At 44.6% G+C, this 21029-nt stretch overlaps 1 protein-coding gene across 1 annotated transcript in view; it reads left to right on the top strand.

The window, feature by feature from the left end:
• Positions 1-21029, top strand: part of LOC8031585 (motile sperm domain-containing protein 2) — a 111913-nt gene that overhangs the window by 22960 nt on the left and 67924 nt on the right. The window contains exons 2-3 of the mRNA XM_029985572.4: positions 8941-9087; positions 15477-15563. Coding sequence (XP_029841432.3) covers positions 8941-9087; positions 15477-15563 — 234 coding nt within the window. The remainder of the gene's footprint in view (positions 1-8940; positions 9088-15476; positions 15564-21029) is intronic.

Raw genomic sequence — 21029 nt, 5'->3', positions numbered from 1 at the left:
TCGTTTTTGTTTTTGTTGACACTTAGGTGCAGGCTGGACTTGAACGCTTCTTGGACCGTCATCTGGGCCATTCAACGGATGGCATCATGTGTGCCACCTACACAAACTGTTGACAGTATCTACCGGATTTCGTCATTGCCGGGCATTTTATTTTTTGAAGTAGTGTTCAAAAATGCGCAAGTGTGCAGTGAAATTGTGCTCTGATTTTGTGTGTGCCGGCGTGCAATTTTCGTTTGGGTACGTCATCAGTGCCAAAGAAAGCAAGATCTGTTTTGACAGTCACGTAACAAGACTGCGCACCGATCTACTGAAAGCGCTAATGTGCTGGAAGTTGGTGTTGGGGATGAACTGTGATGTTGATGCTAATTTTGTGGTTGCACGCAAGTGATCATGGGTAACAAAACACGAAGAGAAATTTCCGAACCTTAAAACAATCCCAGGTGGTCGCGGAGCAATATGAATGCTCCTAGGAAATGATGCATGCCTGAAATCACCTGGAGAGGGGCTAGTGTGGCGACGCTCCCGTGACGCGTCCCAGGACCAAAGCAAGACGACAACACGAGTGCAAAAGACGAGAATGGCACAATTCGTTCCGGACGCCGTGGGGTTCACTTCCATGGGCTTGACTTCGCAAATTAAAACCGTAATAGTATTTTAAACAAACCAAAAATATAACAAGCACATGTGAAAGGAATGATATTCCCAACATGCCTTCATATTTTTTTCCCTTCAGTGTACATTGAGTTTTGTATATGCTCTGCCTAGTGTAATCCCATGCGCAATTAATATTATCTTGAAATGAATAAATTGATGCTTAAATAATTTTCTCAAACTCTCAAAAATTAAGTTTTGCTTGCGGCTCTTGAGCAGTGTCACTTTGAACACAGCTGTAATTAAGCTTTTAACAGTGAACGCGTACTATACGTGATTCTGCGGCTGGAGATGGAACTGTAAAAGCTAAAAAAACACCAAACAAAGGTTGTGGCATGACATCGCCAAGGCGTAAATGACAAGGCAAAAGTGAGACGTAATTTAGATATGTCGTCAACGTTGAACAAAACGTGAGTGGTCAACGTTGCCAGTACGTCCTGTATGACGTTTACGACAGTTAGGGCTGAACGCGACGTCGCTGGAACGTCACTGAGGGGACATTAATGTAACGTCACTGTTGACTTTATTTTAACGTCGAAGAAACGTGAGTGTTCGACGCTGCTAAAACGTCTTGTCGTGGCGACAATGACGACGTAGAAGTTGAAACATGACGTCGCCAGCACGTCACGGACAGGACGATAATGGAACGTCATTTATGAACTTCACTTCAACGTCAAAGAAACGTGAGCGTTGGACGTTGCCTGAACGTCGTGCATCGACGTCGTGGGAACGTTGGCGACGTTTGAGTTGGAATACAACGTCGTCACAACGTCACTGATTGGACTCTAATGGAACGTTATATAAGGACGTCACCTCAACATCGAAAAAACGTGATAGAGGTCACGCGGGACGTCACGGACGTCAGGAACCTTTTCTCGACGTTTCCACGACGTTTTGTGCTGCCTGGGTAGCATCTATAGTCAGGGACGAGTGACTGGGAATGCGCTCTAAGACACGGGAGCGCGTGTCTTAACGCGCTTCCAAATTGCACTCCTTTCTTTAAAAACGCCGCAGTAGGTTGCTCTCGAGGATAATGCTGCAGGGAGGAATGCTTACCGCAGGGTTTCGAATCTGGGTTAAGCCTTCAAAGTGAACGCATAAATGGGCTTGATAATGTATCGCGCTACAATTCACCAGACATGTGCCCAAAGGTAGTGGGAACATCGCATCAAACTTTCCAAGAATAAACTTACCTGAGTCAAAAGTGAAAAACAAATAAAGTGATAAGTGGTTTGCTTTCTACAGCGCCCATCTGCTTATCGCGCGCACGCTGACTGGCGCAACCGCCGAGAGATAGTGGCAGCGGCCCCTGTGGCTTATGGCAACTCAGCAGCTGCCCAGTCGCACCAAAAGACAACACATAGCTGGAACTACTCGACGAACCATCGGTTTTATTTGTTTTGTGTTCATTCAGTCCGTTTTATTGGAAACAAATAGAAAACCATGCACTTACCGTTATAGCACCGAAAAAGAGCGTGCAGTTTATGATTAGAGAAGGCTGTCTGCTTTTGGTTTAACCGAATGCCTGCCGAGCTGCCGTAAGCTGCCGTAAGCTGCCGCTGCCGTCATCTGTCTGTTATGATGATAATGCAATTAAATGCAAAGGTGCAATCGAGCTGGATAAGAATTACGATATTATCCCTGGAGAAGGGGAAGAAGGGGGACAAAAGACAAACACAAGTTTCTGAACACAGCTGGGTGAATGGTGCGCGATCGTAAAAATACGTCTGGTCCTGCCATCAAACCCACACCTCTCCATTTCCTGTGGAGCGCTGAGCTAACCAGGTGTTAGACGTCAGTATAGAGCAAACGGCTTTTATCAACTGCCACCAGTCTAACACCAACAAGAGTGAACGGCCAGCATCTTCACCTTAAAAATGCAGGCCGCTCACCCTTGCTCGTTTTAGTTGGTTCCAGCTGATAAAACTCGTTTGCTCTTCTAAGGTCTAACTCCTGGTTAGCTCAGTTGGTAGAGCACTCCACTGTAAATGGAGAGGTGGACCTGGTGAATTTTTCCAGTCGCGCAACAGCCACCTTGTTGTGTTGGAAGATAAGTGTTTGTCTATGGTCCCCCTTGTCGTCCTTCTCCAGGGATTATTTTCGTCATCTGTCGGTTGTAGCGCACGCGAGAAAGTGTGTGGTTAACAGAAAGGCGCCTTAGATAAAAAAAAACAGTTATTGTTTGTTTGTTTGCTTGGGATAGTTTGTTATTTGAAATTTTCATGCGACGCTTCCACCACCTTCAGGCACCTCCGTGGTAAATTGTAGCACGATACTTTACCAAACCACCTTCCGCGGTCACTTTGAAGGCTTCACCCAGATTCCGCATCCCGCGGCACATTTATTGTTTTTATCCAGGAAGCGTTTCCCCACACAGTCTAGCACTAAAACCCTTCATTGGTGTGTAAATATAGTATACATCGATTCGTGTTTTCCAGCCACATTTAGCTGTCGAACCTCGACAGATGGAGGCACACGGTTTCGCGGAGCGGTGTCCCTCTAAACGCCATTACGCTTATAAAGTAACGACTTACTAATAACATATCTGTCTTGTCACTTGCTGCTTATAGTAACTGATATACTAAGAATCGCAAGGCATGGCCTTTTATGTTCACGCCCCCTACCAGTGTTGTGGAATGGGCACCCCCCCCCCCCCCCCCCCCCCATTCCATTCCAATTCCATTCGGGGAATTAGAGTTTTCGATAATTCAATTCCTTTAAACTCCCAGGAATGGGGACACTGGGTACATTCCCACTCCTGGAATGGCTGAAGCGTTCCATTCCATACCTCTAATTTTTAAACGTAAAAAAGGCACTTGACAGCTACATTATTTTGCAGGGTTGGGCAGAAATACGCAAAAATGTATTCGGAAATACAAATACTGGGACAGATGAAAATAGTAGCTAAAATACTGATACTCAAATATATCTGTAAAAATGCATCGCGATAAGTATCGGAAATACATTTTAAAAAGAGGCTAGAAGTCTTTGGAAATACAAACACAGGAATACATTTTAGGGAGGGCAGTAATAGAAATACTTATAATGCAATAGATTTTTTCAAATTTCTTTGAGACACCAACTGAGATGAGGCTTTAAGTACGAAGTGCAAGATATTTATCCCAAAATTACTATCCCGCAGGCTTGGCACTTCGCTTTGAAGGTATTGGTTCCGGACGGAGAGGAGTCTCCAATGGGTTCAAAAAAAGGTTCCATCAAGGATTGACCGCGGTCCCTTCACTGACGTCCTGTCTGTCTGACGACTGATGTGAAAATACTTCGACCTCTAAATACATTCCATCATAACATCACCACTCCCTCTCCAATAAGGGCGCCCCTGTCAACACTGATCACATGACGTCACGGTGGAATTAACAAGTATTATTGTATCTGTAGGTGTTGCCTTGGACATGAAACTTTACCCACGCTGCTGTATGAAAGGCCAATACGTACTTTTGTTGTAGGTGACGTCGTTGAAGAACATGCAGGCAGTTGCATTTGGAAATTTCGAGAATAGTGAACCACCTGAAGCCTCCTGGCGCACACGTCTTATCTTCTGTTACGGTTGAAAAATCGATGCGGTGGCATCCCTGTTGTGACGGTCTTTCCTGCCGACCCTCCGCCTCCAACACATGAATGGTAGTCCTTAAGTTTTGCCTAGCATCATCCAAACAGAGACCTCGTGGATTGCGACCGGAAATGGTTGGCACAGGTGCGAGCTCTCTGAGAAACAGCGCGCACGAGACGAGTCGCAGGTTAACGAAGTCTGGGTCGGCACAGTGAGGCCAAGTCTGGCCTCCTTCCTGGTTATTGGATCACCAGAGCAGCGGGTCACGTTCACGTGGGCTGATGACGTACCCTTGAGCAGTGCAATATTACAGACGCAAACGCATTCGGATAGGTGTTAAATTTCACTGCGTCAGTCCTCCTACTATTTCAAGTCAAGCACTGCCAGACTTGTGTTGCAACGGACTGTGACTCAGCTACTCGGCCGCAGGCCAAGCAACACTTGCTTTGCTTTCCGATTTCCTGTTTCTCAAGACCCAACTAACTAGCAGCGGGCATTGGATGCCAGTAAACTATGACTCATTAAATCCCTACCGAAGGACCTGCGGTAGAAGATACTCTGACTCGACTCCTGGCAGGCTACATGATTCGAGTCCCGACTACGCAACATTTCTCAGAAGAGAGAAATAATTTGGAAAATCTGAAGGAACCTTGCTCAGCATAGTAACAATGCACCAACATCTCCTTGATTTTAATGCCCTCAGATATATGCATATATAAAAGCGTTCAGACTTGTATTTTGTTTTTTCGGGGGGGGGGGGGGGGGTATTTTTCAAGATATGTAACGAAATACATTTCATCCTGATTGCATCGCAATAAAAAGAAACATTCCATATGTATTTGATACAGGAATAAAGATGCTGGTGAAAAAATGTATTGCGATACAGAAATACAGATACGAAATGCATTGCTGAAATGCGATACTGCCCAACCCTGTTGTGCTGCCGGCCTAAGCCGCTGAAAGCTGACATTATCAAAAGCATAAACTATTGCAAAAAAAAAAGCTAAATTCCTAAAAAAAACACTGATTTTACTAAGCTCACGGTGCTGGATTACCTGGGGTGACTCGTAGCGTCCGCAGTGGTCCATCGCAAGGTGAAACAAAGTATGCAGAGACTAAAGTGAAAGAAAATGAGCGGAAATCCGCTTGATTGCTTGTAACCCTAACCCACCTGAATGCTAAAGCATATAACACAGAAAACAAGCATCGGAACGAAGAGCAAGTAAAAGGCGAACCTACACGTAAAAATGCAGTATAAAAAACATGCTTCGGAGCAAAGCGCAAGAGGAGTAGAGAGAAGTGAATCTCGTTTTGTTTTAATGCCGAAGCAAGCCCAGATTTCGCACTGCAAAGGAGTGCGCGCGAATGAACGTGGAAGGCAGCAGGGTTGGCCACCTGCTAAACAACGCTCCTCGAACTCTACTCTGTTTCAAGTTATGATTTACCGCAGGAACGGCTACAAGCACGAGCTCCTTGCTCTGGGGCACATCTCAGCGGCACAAGCTCTCGTGACTTAAGAGCAGCTGGCAAAGCCATAGCTTTGGCAGCTGCTCTTAAGTCACGAGAGATTGTGCCGCCGAGATGAGCTCGCGCTTCTAGCCATCGCTGCGGTACAACATAAGGTGATACGAGGTATATAAGAAAACATCAACTGATCCTCTTTTGGTGGCGCGCGAGTCAACGAGTTATCAGAGTTCTGCGAGTTATGAGTCGCCCCATCTCCCACATCTGTCTGCGCGCGCGCATGCTTTCTCCATGCCGTCGCAAATATAGACGCTTTCAGCGCGCGCCAAATTTAGCCGCCATAGCCGACCTTCTCTTGTCTTTGCGAGATGCCGAGCCAGTGAAGCGGGCGTTGATGGGTCTTCACAAAGGCCTATGCTGGAGAGGAGGACACAGTAACACCTAAAATGGCAATGACCTGTCCTGCTGTGGTAATGATGAAGTGAAGCGAACGGAATAAGAGGGAATATAAACTGAAGGTCAGTTATGGCGGCGCCCATGCACAGCGGCCTGAAAGCGTCTACACAGGGTGTTTCAGAGAACGCAGGCCAAATCGCTCCTGCGAAAACTACTCATCGCAACAAAAAAGGCTTGTGGCGTTTTGGTCCTTGGCCAGGGGTCCATTTAGGAAAATTATTGAAGTCCGGGATAATTAACTTGTTAATTATTTTTGCGTAATTAACTTTTTTAATATTGTGTTTAAGGGCATGGTTTCAATTAGAAAATTGCTCAGCATCATCGAAAAAAACTAAATCAACAAATTACAGAACAATAGAAGGCACGCGAAGCTTTTTACGGCTTTCTGAAAAACCGCACAAAATCGACGGGTTTTTAAGTTTCGGTTTGCTATCGGAGCGCATCTCAACCCCGGCGGCACCGCGCCCCGTGGAGAGATAGTGCAACCAACCACTGCTGCGCTGTCATCGCGCGACGCAGCAGAAGCTGGTTGCACTATCTCTCCACGGGGCGCGGTGCCGCCGGGGCTGAGATGCGCTCCGATAGCAAACCGAAACTTAAAACCCCGTCGATTTTGGGCGGTTTTTCAGAAAGCCGTAAAATGCTTCGCGTGCCTTCTATTGTTCTGTAATTTGTTGATTTAGTGTTTTTCGATGATGCTGAGCAATTTTCTAATTTAAACCATGCCCTTAAACACAATATTAAAAAAGTTAATTACACAAAAATAATTAACAAGTTAATTATCCCGGACTGTAATAATTTTCCTAAATGGGCCCCTAGCCCAGAACGAAAACGCCACAAGCCTTTGTTTGTTGCGATGAGTAGTTTTCGCAGGAGCGATTTGGCCTGCGTTCTCTGAAACACCCTGTATATATAAGGAGTATTCACTGGGCGCCATATTTGTGGGTGCTGTTTAGAGCGCATGCTCAGAACGAGCCCACAGTAATAGGCTGCTAAGACCGGCAATCTTCAGGGTGCGGAATGCACGTTCCAAAAGAACTGTGGAAGCTCGCCATCAGCACGCGCTCAGCAGTCGCGCACACGGCTATGGCCGTCAGTGAATAGTTCCTATATACTGCAACCACTCATTTTTTGCGGGCTCAATATTTCGCAATTTAGCTCAAAGCTGATGCTTTGAAATAATTCGCGGGTTCTAATTTTCGCGACGCGGTGAGATCTCAATGCAGATTCCAATGTGTTTACATTTTACCGGAATTGTTCGCGGGACCTACTGTTCTCAAATTGTAGGTGATTCGCGAAATTCACGAAAATGAGGTCCCGCGAAAATTAAGTCGTTTACAGTATATATATATATATATATATATATATATATATATATATATATATATATATATATATATAACGGGCATGGTGGCGGGAGGCCGAAGGCGTGGGTATAAAACTGAGAAGAAAAAAACCCTTAGTGAAAAACAGCAACAACGGACGATTTATTCTTCGACGTTTCGGCCGGAGTCCGGCCTTCGTCAGGAAGACTTCCTGACGAAGGCCGGACTCCGGCCGAAACGTCGAAGATTAAATCGTCCGTTGTTGCTGTTTTTCACTAAGGGTTTTTTTCTTCTCAGTTTTATATATATATATATATATATATATATATATATATACCGGGTGTTCATTTTTAATTCAAACAGATTTATTTAAAACAATCCGTAAAAGATGCACTGATACGGTTTGTGGAGGTGAGTTATACGGCCAGGGGGACATATTATAGGGGGCTAATCGTAACGATCAGTTGGCCAATTAATTAAAATTCGTTAATTAACTTTAATTAATTAGAATAGACATCAAGTTCCAATTACAAACTTGCACAGCGTCGCCGAAAACCACTAAGTCAGTCATTTTCAGAAAGACTTTGAGCGCGTGAGAAGCGTAGTAGTGCACTAAAGTTACGACTTGTGGAGCAGGTACAAGGCTGGGGCTATATAAGAGACGGAAAAATCGCACAGGCGCCTTACCGCAACAGCTATATATATATATATATATATATATATATATATATAGAGAGAGAGAGAGAGAGAGAGAGAGATAAAGCAAGACAAGAAGGACGATGAGGAGCTCTGCATGGCTGTTTCTTTCTTTGCCGCACCCTTCGTTTCTTTTGCTTGGTGCTTGGTTTCTTGTTTCGCTCTCGTGTAACACCAGTGAAGCCCGACGCTAGCGCGTCCATGGAAGGCGCCACCGTCACCCCCCCCCCCCCCCCCTCCCGCCTCTGCTCTTTGCTTTGACGCTTGTTTGTTGTATTCATTTTATTTCTGGACAACTGACTCGCTGACTGGCTCGGTATAGTTGAAGGTAACCCCCTCCCCCACCCCACCCCCCCCCCCCCAAAAAAAAAAATATATATAAAGAACTGGGCCCATTCCATTCCCATTCCATTACGGGCAAAAGGCATCTAATTTCATGCCCATTCCATTCCCCTCAACGTTGCCGCCATTCCATTCCCATTTCATTCCGGGGTCGCGAAAATGCGGCATGATTCCGGAATCATTCCAACTCTGGAATGGCAACTCCGCAACACTGCCCCCTACATTGTGATTGGCTCTCGAGTTTTTCTTATTGGAGACTGCCACAACCTTATTGGCCGTCGAGCCATGATTTGATGCACAAAAACCCTCAACTCTCTGCGTTTCTTAAGACGTCAGTCACTGGCGGCTTAAGAATATCGAATGGAATAAAATAGAAAATAAATATAATATATAGTAAGGATAGAACGAGTCTTGTCGGCGTGGTTGGTTTTCCCGCAGACCAGTTCCACCCGGCGGACGTGCAGAAGCTGACGGACAGCGATGAACTCTGCCGCCGCTTCATTCGCCAGAAGCGCCGCAACGTCGAAGATGCCCTCGCCATGGCCAAGGCGGCGCTCTGCTGGAGGAAGACGTTCGAGGTGAACGGTGAGTTCGGCCTCCACGTCTCTACGAGGGACACTCGTCTAACAACCTGACATTCTAACACAGGTTGTCGTTTGTTTTCTAAGCACTGGAGTGAACTTAGACTTCTAAAAAAATTTATTTTAAGACCCATTAATCTTTTTTTTTATGTATAAAGCCATTGTCTTGAGGAAAATGGCTTACTTCGTTTAGCTGCCTAATACGAGTGTTCATTTGTTTAATGTACTGTTATTACGTTTTTCTTTGCTGAGCAACCTACCGTCGTGTTCGGATGAAACGCGAACAGTGACGGAACTTCGAGCCCACTACCGGCGCAGACTCGAAGTTTGGGTTGTGCATGGCGAGGTTCAACGACATTGGAGTATAGGGCTGAATTAGGGTGGCGATGTGGGGTAGATGGTTTATACTGACAAAAGGGCAAACAACGCGCAAAAGACAGGGACAAAGTAGAGAAAGTTCTCACAGGACAAGCACTGACTCTCAACTGAACTTTAATAGAAAAAAAAAAAATGTTGGGACTCCAATCTGGGAAGGTGGTTGGACGGCGAAGCTGTGGTGTCACCTGCAGCGATTGCCCGCTGCATTATAAACCATTTTTTATGGTAAACACCTCCAGGTGGTGCTCCAGCCTTTGACGTCCCAGAAAATTTCCGGTTTATAAAAAGAGTGAATGAAGGCCACCTTAACACCGCTGCTTGAAATGTAGATAAAACGTTGAACCACCAATCATCCATATGAACGCCAAAAGAAAGGAGTGCGAATAGTATGTTAAAATGTTTCGAGTATTCTTGTAAACCAACTTGCCTCCTCCAGATGTAATATTGTACAACCGAAGGCCCTCATTAAATCTCCAGCTTTGTTGTTCGTGTAACATTTATGTTTTCTAGCACTGGTGACACAAGCAAGCTGAAGAGGCTTGCAAAGACGGTGCGACCGGAGTTCGCTTGGGACGCAACCGTCAGTTCATGTTTGTAAACAGCGAAAGGGTCTATACCAAATGATTGACGAATGAAAAGTAAATGCACTATACCAAAACTTTTTATATAAGAAAGGATAGTGACGTCCCTTCCCGCGTCGCAAGCGGCCGTCGCCGCGCTGTAAAAGAGCGCTGTAAAACAAAATCAGCAACACCGAACACATCACGGGGTGGTCAGTCAAGAAGTGTCTGAAAACGTCATATCTTGGCTGTGTAAACTCAGCGACGTCTGGCTGACGCATTTCGTACCTTCTCTTTTAATCGCATAGGCTTCTAAAATGTCCCTTGTCATTCGGTCTGTTCTTGCCAATAATCTCTGCCTCTTTGAAGATGGGTCGACACCCACATCTAGAACAATAAAGGTGTAAGAATCCCCCACCACTCCCACTTCTGATCGCAACGACAGGTGATGCTTGCTCAATCTCTGGTTAACGCATCTAGTAAAAAGAAGTACAGCTTTTTCTTGCCTACAGGCCGCCCTCGAGATGTCGTGCTACCATGTGGTTAGCAATAGTTTTGACCGGCGGGTAGTACGGCTGACAACGACGGGTTTCCCAACATCGATTTTATTGAGCGTTGCGGAAACCTTGTTAAGAAAACTAAAGGAGGCACCTCGCCCCCAGAGGGAAAGGCCGAGAAAACGATCGCATGTCATTCCGTACATACACCAGATTTCACACAACTTGAAAAAAGTTGCGCTGCGGTACGATGTACCCCTGATGCTTTCTGCCCACTGCAAGTTGCCGCAACTTTTCCCTAGAATTGCGAATAAAAATGATAATGGTCCCTCGCTCGGTAAGGTACGAAAATCAGTATGTTGACTGAAAGGTGGGAGTTGTTTATAATGTTCCGATTACGGTGTAAGAAAAGCCTACATATGTCAGACGGGCAGATGCGTTAACCACAGATTGCGGGAGCATGACCTGTCGTTACAGTCAGAGGTGGGAGCTGTTGGGGAAAGGGGCGGGGACTTATTTTTTATTGTGCTAGCTGTGGGTGTCAACCCGTCTTCAACAAGCAGAGGTTATTGGGAAGGGAAGAAACCGAATGACTAGGAAAATTTTAGAATCCTATGCGATTAAAAGAGGAGGTACAAAATATGTCAGCAAGACGTCGCTTAATTTACGCAATAAAGCCCATTTTGTGTTATGGGAGTAAATAAAATGAATTGAATTGAATTGAATTTTTAGACTCGTGTTGATTGACGACCCCGTAATGTGTTCGGTGTTGCTGATTTAGATTTGTATTAAAGTTCAGCTGAGAGTCGGCGCTTGATTTGTGTGCATTTCTTCTACTTTGTCCCTGTTTTTTGCGAGCTGTTTGCCCTTTTGTCGGAGTAGGGTGCCGCGAGGTTGCGCGTCCTACTTCGATGTGTTTGAACCTTGCCAAGCACAACCCAAGCTTGAAAGCTGCGCCGGTAGTGGGCTCGAAGTTCCGTCACTGTTGGCATTTATTTCAACACGATGGTACAAGCATGGTAAGGCCTCTTCAGGTAAAGTTTCATTTTTTTTGCCCTGCCACCCGTGAATTAAGATTATCATATCCACCGCCCTTACTGTGCGAGTTTTCCCCCTTTTAGGGGGGGGGGGGGGGGTTGCAGGACGCACAGGCAGTTATCCTTTTTTCTCGTTCCTTCTAAACGTACCTCCTCCCTACCCCACCTTCCCCCCAAACTCACACACACATACACACGCACACACCATTTCAGTTGAATTTTAACAGCGGTGATTTTGTTCTGCGTTTTTAGCTAAGGACTTCATATTCAAAGACGTCTTGACTTAAGCAGTTTTAATATGATGTTACAGCTCTAGTTGTACCAAGGAAAAGCGACAAATAAACAAGAAAAAAAAAACTATAGCTGTAGCACGGTCGCTCATTGCGGATAGTACGGTGCCGTACGTACCTGAGGCCGGAAGTACGACGTGGTCAATTCTTATAGTCGTCGTGGGTGGCATCGTGGATGCCACTGACGACCGCCACGAGTGCTCGGTGATCCGTGAAGTAAGTGGGTAAGCGCGGTGGAAGTTTCTAAAACCATCCAACATGACGTGAAGAAACTGGATACTTCCAAAGTGGGGGTTCGCAAAACGCGAGTAATGTTTGAAAACAAGTCTTTGAAGCAGACGACAGAATGACTCTCCCTTCGTCGCGTTGTTTCTGGCCGGATGTCGGGGCTACCCGTTCTTCTGTCTCCGCGCTGCGCTGTCGACGGGAAAACCCGACTTCCCAGGTCTCGCGCCAACAGCGGAGAGAAGGTTTTTTTTTCTTCTTGGAGCGCGCTGCGACGACAACGGACGACGTTGAAATCTTTGCAAAGTGTCGCCCGTTAAGGTGTAAATTAACAGGGGGGCTGTGTATACGACACGGCCGCAAGGTTCAGGCATGACAGCATCTACGTACCCACTACGTGTCTAGTGAAATGAAACACATGTATCGAATCTACCAGACATGTACAAATTACTCAGAAAAGGTAGTTAAGTTAAGTTACTGGGTATCGACGCCAAAAGTAATTGGAGTAGAGTAGAAATTACGCATTTGTAATTGTAATTGAGTAAACTACTAACTACTGTAAAAAGTACCGAGTTACTTTGAAGTTACTTTCGAAGTTACTTTCGAAGTTACTTTTTTATATATTTGTGGTAGCAAAATGAACAGCAGTTTTGATCAATGAAAAACCCTGCGACCCTAAAAGAAATGCAGTCTGTCTGTGGCTTGCGTTTTCGCCAAAATAGTTTATTCGCTCGCAGAAGCAATTGACTTTCAAAGGTCTTTATAGGAGAGTTTTCTTCTTTTCCTTCTAAGGACGTCCCCAGCCAAGCTAAATAGACGTCCCACCGACGGGCTGGATGGAACGGCAGCGTTGAATTTGAGAAACAAGCTGTGCAGGGTCGGGTAAGCGAGTGTCGGCATCTTAGGTGTCCATGACTAAACATGTGAGGTTTGCCTCGGGTAGAGGATCTTTTATAACAAACTTTCCTCCTTTTTTCTTTTTTCTTCGTCAAGTTGAGATTGTTATGACTGGCCCCTCTTTATTCCGACGTCGTTCTGAGAGTACGCTGAGCGAGTGCACCAGACCGTCAAGGATTCAAGTCTCGCGCCACTACGATGAGGTCATCCGGACGACTGCGCGTCCCGTTGTAGTGCTAGTACTACGCTACTGAAAAAAAATTGTTTTGGTTTAACAGATGATGAACCGAAGTATACTTCTCCGCTGACGCCGGGTCCAACAAAATGATCTCCCAAGGGTAACTCGCAATCCTCCCCGGCGACTACAATATTCTGATGCGCCTGACACGCCTGACAAGTAAACCGAAAGAGGAGGCCTCCCAGGCATGGATGGTCGGAAGGACGCGAAGGATTACGTGAACAAGCATCGTCGCTCGTATACAGTTGTAGCTGGAAGCGGGAACGTGCTCCCATGAACGGATTATCCGTGCCAGGGTTTGTGCGCGGGGGAGTCCGGCTTTGCAAAGGCGTATGCGCTGACGACAAGGCGACCATGGGAACAGGCGCCCAGCTGCGAGGTCATTCCAGTGGCGCCTCCCGTGGAACCTACCGCTTGAGTCAGAACTCACTAAAGACAAACAACCCGAAAACAATAACAACTCTCGGAGTGTCCCCGTCTTTCATGGTTGCAGCTGGAAACGCGGCGCCTGCGTGCATTACCGGATTAGGTCAATACCCGACCAAGGCTTGTTAAGCATCTCTTCCTGCGTTCGTGCGTGCCGGTGTTATGTTTTGGTTGCTCGTCGCCACCTTGGCCCAAGGACGCCTTCCCGAACAAGGGGGCCCCTTGTTCGGGAATGCCACTTCATCTGCCGGCGTCTTATTCATTTCTGCGCTCAAACTTTCGTGATGAGCAAAATTAGCACTATATAATTTCGAAAGTAGTTAGTAATTTGAGTAGAAGTTACCTGAAAAAAGTATTTAAATTAAACTACTAATTACCCAAATCAATTTGTAATTGCAAGTTACCAAGTTATTCGAAAAAGTAGTTAAACTACAGTAGTTTGAGTAGAGTAGTTGAACTACGTCCAAGTCTGAATCTAACGCATCACAGCGGCCGCTTTGGAAATGCGAAGTGTGTCACAAGATGGCGGCGCGGTTGACGTAATGTCAGCGTCGGACCTACTATGATAATCTCGTTGGGTGCATAGATCTCTTGTACAGATGGATATATCTCAATGCTTTTTTTACCCTCATGTTTAGCTTTATGACGTCTATCTGTGTCCGACATCTCAGCGATATGTATACAATAACAACGGAGACAAAGGCCTCGACTGTCAATTTTGGGCTCAAGTTTCAAATTTCACGTGGAATTCGTGACACAGTATTGTCACAAGTTATAAGTTGTAGCCTATTGTGGCGCGTATGTCTATTCAACTTTGAAATTACACCAGAAACAAATTTATCCACGAACAGGTATGCTGGCAACAGAGAGTCAAACTGCACTGAGCGCGGACTCGGATGGCTCGTCGGAAGCTCCGATTTAGTGTGCGCCTGCGCGGCAGGGGAGGGTATGTGCCTGTTTCAAACAAGTGAGGCATCGCATCAAGGACCGTAGCTACGTAACAACATGATATCAATTGCTTAATTGGTTTACATTCGAAGAACAGTAGGCTGTTATAGTGACGTTTGTCTTAGTTGCACAATGTTTCCGTACATAAACTACTTCAAATAAAACGTTGTCACGTAAAAAAAAAGTTTTTGTATTTGTATTACGTTTTATTTGTACTTTTGCTTGAATACAACACAACTATCATGATAATAAAATCGTTAGAAAAAATTTAACGGCACATCAAAAACAAATTTTATATTAAAGGCACAGGTAGAATATCACCGAACTTGAATAAAAATAATAGACAAAATAACTGAACCGTTATAGTCTCGTTGAAATGTGTCAAGTTATGTATACTGAGATGGGCATGGAAGGATATGTATTTGAAACTATATTCTGATTATATTGTTGAAAAAAATCTTTGTGTGGTACTTTTTAGGATAAGCGGGTGTATAGTGTAAAAGCTTCAGAAAGAATTTTACATAAAAGGACGTCTTTAGAAAGATTTGCTGCCCGTGATTTTCCTTCTATGTTGAATTTTTCTCAGCGTTTTAATACAGAAGGCCCGGTCGCCATACAAAAAATAGTTCACTCTCAAACTATTTAAGTGAAGAAACCTTAAGAGGACACATTTCTAAAGAGGATAGACTTATCTGTCATAGCCAACAAAATATATGAAGGTGATAACTTCGTTGCTCGCAACAACAAAAAATACGAGTGTAGGAGCAGGGAAAGCCATGCTCAGCGAATCTATTTCATTCGACACTAAGCCTGAAAAAAAAAAAAAAAAGAAATGTTGTCAACGCGAGTGTTTTTTTGTTTGTTTTTTCTTAATTTTTGTTTTATCCTCGCGAACAGATATCACGGTGGCGAACCTTCCGCAAGTGTATTTCGACTTCGGAGCCATGTTTCCGCTCGGGAAAGACAAGTACGGAAGTCAGATAAGTGAGTGGAAACGCCTTATTCTTTCATAACAAATATAGTATAAATCTCACAGAAAGTTAAAAAAATATGTGACTTCATTAAGGGCGAAATACGTGCAACACACTTCCCTTTAATGTAACGACAGTTACCGATACGTCTCTAGTAACCAATGATTTTTGTTTATCTCGGCATTTCGCTGTCCGTACAGCTGAAGTTGTTTAGTATCTGATCGGTCTTTACGACTATATTTCTTGACTATGTCAAAACATTTGGTGTAGGAGTAAGCGTATTGAATAGTAATAGTAATAATAATAAGATAGGTATGGGCTGAGGAAGACACAATGTATATTCAGGTCTGACTCAGCCAGGGAAGGCTTGTGTGGTATGGCTTGGCAGTGGAGCCCATACATCCCATCATAAAATATGTCTCAGCCAGGGTGTAAGATAGACAGGTGGGGAAACGGCCTTTATCTACCTCCGCGCCGTGACCGGATTGTGCACTCGTCTGCTTGCGGGTACGCCCGATTTCCGACAGATGGCGCTGCGGCGAGAGGAAAAAAATTGGAATCGAATTTGCATGGAACTCCATGGGAGAGTGCGCAAAATAAACCGAAAGCATGATAGTCCTCCATTGAAAATCCATGAGAAACCTTTCCTGTCAGTTTAGCCGGTCGCCAGCGTTCGCCCACTTGGAGTGAGAGTTTGCGGTGCTCCACATAGATGGCGCCACAGAAAAAGAGAAAACCGAGGGGGACACAATCCGGTCGCTCATTTGGCTCTCGTTTCTCCACCTGTCTATCTTACACCCTGGTCCCAGCAAAGATTAAAACTACTAAATAAAGTTTCTAATATTTCGTTATGTCTTTAAGCAGGGCTCTTGTTTCCCCACCTGTCTATCTTACACCCTGGTCCCAGCAAAGATTAAAAGTACTAAATAAAGTTTCTAATATTTCGTTATGTCTTTAAGCAGTCTTTTTAAATCCTTTTTGAGCTTATAAGTAGAAGTTGCTAATGAAATGTAACCCGGTAGTTCATTAAAAAACTTGGGAACGTAAAAGTATCTAGTGCTTCCCCATAGTGACTATAAATTCGTTGCGTTTTGTACCGTGCAGTACTCCTAATATTACAATGGACACCTTTTTCAATTTTATAATTACTGGACCGAACGCGTCTAAGAACAACCTTTTGAAGAAATAGAGAATAGAAACATTGCAACTTAAGAGAGACGAAAGCGTTATTACTAGGTTCAGTTGCTAAGCCAGAAAAGAAAAGTTTTAGCATTAACTTCAAAATACTACCAATTCTGGTATTCTACTGAGAGGAGCAGTTAAAAAAGAAAGTAACGCCACATCTAAGGACACTGTGTGCCAAAGCATTCATAAAAATTTCATTGCGAAATATTAAGCCAGCGAAAAATAAGTCGTTAACAGTATTCGATATCGGTACGGCCCAAATAACGTACAGTGTCATCCGCGTATTGTAATATGATACACGACACAACTTTGGGAAGGTCAATGATATATACGTTAAAAAGAAGCGGGATAAAACGGAACCTTGTGGGACTGCACAGTTAAGCGTGGCCTCAGCACTAGAAATACCTCCAAATGAGACTGGTTGTAATGGAGAGCTTGACACATTTCTCAGCGAAAAAGCAGAAAAACCTCTAAAAGCGATATCATAGAGTTTTTTTTTTTTTTTTCAAGTAGAAATATAGAGTTCACTAAATCCGATGCTTTCACCACATCAAGAAACGGCGCAAAAACACAAGAGTGGCCATCGAAAGCCGAATACAAAACGTCTGAAAATACGTCCAGCACAGATGACCTTTTATCGCCCAGAAACAAATCCGTTGGAAGCCGTTGAAATGACACTAGGTTTTTTTCAAGAAACTATTCATACAAAAGAAAATACGTGTCTTCTAGGATCTGTGAAATACACGGGAGTATGAAAATGAGTCGATATGAAAACAAATGATTGCCTGTTTCAAGTATATTGAACAATATATAACACACGAAACAATGAGTCTTGGAGAATGAGCACCTGCAGAATTACCATTTGGCTTAGAAATGCTACAAAACAAACTACCAAGATGATAAAATATTTTATATGACAGACTTATTTTGCCACGACATATCTCTTAAGAAACTGCGTAGCCTTGTCAGCATGCCTTGAGCGTCTATCTTTGAATAGAAAACGGGTATCTCAATTGTGTTCTGGAACCTCTGTTAGTTTATCTTTCTATGTGTGTCTTATTTTATACGAATCAGACGTCTTGCGGCAACATAATATTCAAAATATTATGTATTTTCCTTTTTGTTTCTAATACCGTCACTATCTGTGCTTTTTTGTATGTGTGCGAGTCAGCTTTGCTGTGAAAATGTCTGTTTGGGGACCTTTCCGCTTCCTCAAGCTGTCAAGTGACAGTTTTCTTCTTGTTTTTTGCAGGCCTCTTGCATTTTGTTCTTTTTGGTGCAAATAAACGTTAATGGTATTATTAATATTATTAGTATTAATAATTATATTACCATAATCATCATCCTCGTCATCATCATCATCACCAAATATACAGTGAAACTTGACCACGGAGCGAAGATAGGCATAAAGGAGAGCAACAAAAGCACAACTCCGTCTCAGATAGCATTATGTTATACCTGAAGTTCTAAGTTGGACACTGGGCAAGAAAGTTGTCGAGCTCGCTGACCGCCGCGATCGCCCACTACCAAGTTGCGATTGGCTAGCGCCAAACTCAAGCCTGCGCTGGCCAATCGCGGCGGACTTTTTTTTTTCGCAAACTTGACTGCTTTTTTCGCAAAGTTTCCAACTTGGAGCTCGCCTGTTCCCGGGTCAAACTTTTGCTGTGTTGTCACGGGCGAGCTCCTAAAGGCTGGACTCCATGGAGCGAACTTTCACGGAAAATTCGCGCGGCAAAAATCGAAAACGACGCGCCGTCGCCTGTGCGTTCACCACTGAACTCCACGAGACGAACAAGCTGCGAACACCGCCGACGGGAACGGCGCGACTGTCAGTGTTGCCATGGCGGGAAAAGTGAATATCCGTTGAAACCAACCACTTATAAAGCTTCGTTTAAACACGTCATAATATTAAAGAAAAAAAAACGCAAAACAAATTCCACGATGCGAGCCAGTAATCTATAATAATGTACCTTTGAGTCGTAATAAGCCTTCAAATGTTTGTTGGGAAAGAGATTGTCCAGACGGGCATCGGGGAGAATGCTTGGTCTGTAACACTGTGCATCGGTGCCAGGCAGAAGCCAATCCGCGTACCACGTCCTGACTGGCCGGTGCCCTTCGCCCCACGAAGGACGTGACGAACAGCCAGTGATTTGACGCCGCGACGAGAGCGAACGCCGCCGGGCCAGGTCCGTCGGTTATTGGCCTTATATTCGTTCCATAGTCTTCTCTCATTGAATGCATAACTTAAATAATAGTTCATAACGATTAATTGCGCTACACGCTTCTTTTTCGCTCTATTTCTGTTAATTAGCAAACAGGTCAGGTGATATACATATGATGGCATCACTCTAAGGTCATGATGTTTTTTTTAATTGTAGTCCGTGGGCTGGTAGCTTAAAAAAAGTGGCGTGCAGAAACGGTTTATTTTGCTAAATTTTATCAATTTTTTTTACATAATCGATGAAACCAATATAGTTGATGACATTGGTTTCACTTGAGCTTACTCGGGCCAATTTAGCCCGCTTTCTTTGAAAAGACGGCCGGTTCAGACCGGCAATCTTCTCGTCAGGAAACACCCTTTACCTCGAACAATTTGTCATTTTAGTTATGATCGATCAAGATTGTCTTTCAGCTGCCGAAACCCATTTCATTCTTCGAAATAAAATAGAAAATTCACATAACTCCCAACGACCAAATTTTTGTCGATTCTCTTTCACGTCTGAGAAACTTCCGTAATGAGTGATTTCACGAAGAAAAACTGTCAGTCTGCTAAAGCTCTATTTTTTTTAATAAACGTGTAGTCTTTTTTATTTAAACAGAAATCAAATAATTCTACAGTTTTAATCGGAGAAAAGGAAGAGCTGGTTTTAATAATATTTTAACCGATCAAATTATATAAAAGCTTGAACATTTTTACGATTCACATCAGCTCAGTGCGATACGGAAATTCAAAGCACAAGCAAGACGCAGTTGTTTTTAGACTGTATCCCTCGCGAAATGAAGCTTGGTTCGACAGGTGGCGCCATCTTATGCGGGATTTGTGTAATTCTGAGACGGCCCGCGATTGCCATCATTGAACCGGATCTCGAGCTCGAACGTCCGATTGCCTCGCCGAACCCTGCAGCAGAGCTTGCATCGAACAGTTCGGTTGTTAGGCCTTCCCAGAGTTTCCCATTATGGCTACCAGCCGCGCTGACTAGCAGCCGACAGAGGCGCCTCGTGTGCACTGCCCTGGGGCTATACACTAGTGCGCTTGGATTTGAGAGCGCTTCCAATTGCTCGATCAAGGTCACGTGGCTTATTGACCGCGTTTGCAACACGAGCTGCGAGGAGGTGGCGAAGGCGTCGAATGTCCGCAAGCATCTCCGCCTCTCGGCTGGCTGTACGGAGCGCAAGTTCGTCTTCTTCTTGCGCAGAGTTGCGATGATGTCAGCACGCCAAGCTCTCATTGGCTGATTGAAAAAAAAAAAAAAAAAAATGTGGGTAGACCTCGACGCATCTATCGTTGAGGTCGACCCACTATTCCCCCAATAAGAACCAAGAGAACTCGGCGTCGTTCTAACCGCAACTGCTGAGCAAGAAGCAGACGACTATCCGCATTATTATCACCACTCGAAAACGTACACCTGCTCATTTGCAACCAGTGGAGGCAGGAGGTGTCCGCCAGTAAATTTCGAGCACTCTCTATAATTTGATTTGCGTTCTCTCTCAAATCTAGGCTCTCTCTCTCTCGTATGCACCAACTGCACCAACGCGCTATTCTGACGTCATACACCGCTGTGGTGGCGCTGCTGTCTTAGCGGCGCGCGGGCAGATGCTTTATTTGACCCGAATCTCGCTTCTGCGCACGCGCGCAGTGCTCCTAAGTGGTGCGTGCCAAACGCGGACCTGTTCGTAAGCAGTGCGTGTTGGTCCCTAGTCACTTTTCCGGCATTTAAAGCCCAGAGTTCCACCCTTTTATGCATCTTACGAAATACACGGTGTTTGTTGCAGAAATGTATATGGCACAATTAACTGCTGACACACCTCCAGGATGTTCGCCACACGTTTGCTTCGTACACGTGTGCACTTCGAATATGTCTTCATACAGTTTCTGTACGACCAATGTGAGACGGGGCCATCATGCGAGACGTAAGAGTGTTTTAGGGAACCGTTTGTTGCACTTCCGATACAGTACGATGGGCCCTCCGGTACGAACGGCTCATATACGAGTCTTCTGCGGCAGCGCATGCGCAGTTCGTACCGGATTGCATATCGTACCGTATCGGATGTCCAGAAACGGTTTCCTAAAACT

Source organism: Ixodes scapularis, unplaced genomic scaffold (assembly GCF_016920785.2).
Source record: "Ixodes scapularis isolate PalLabHiFi unplaced genomic scaffold, ASM1692078v2 PGA_scaffold11__112_contigs__length_91849675, whole genome shotgun sequence".
Taxonomy (NCBI): Eukaryota; Metazoa; Arthropoda; class Arachnida; order Ixodida; family Ixodidae; genus Ixodes; species Ixodes scapularis.
This window is presented reverse-complemented; position numbering and strand designations above follow the sequence as displayed.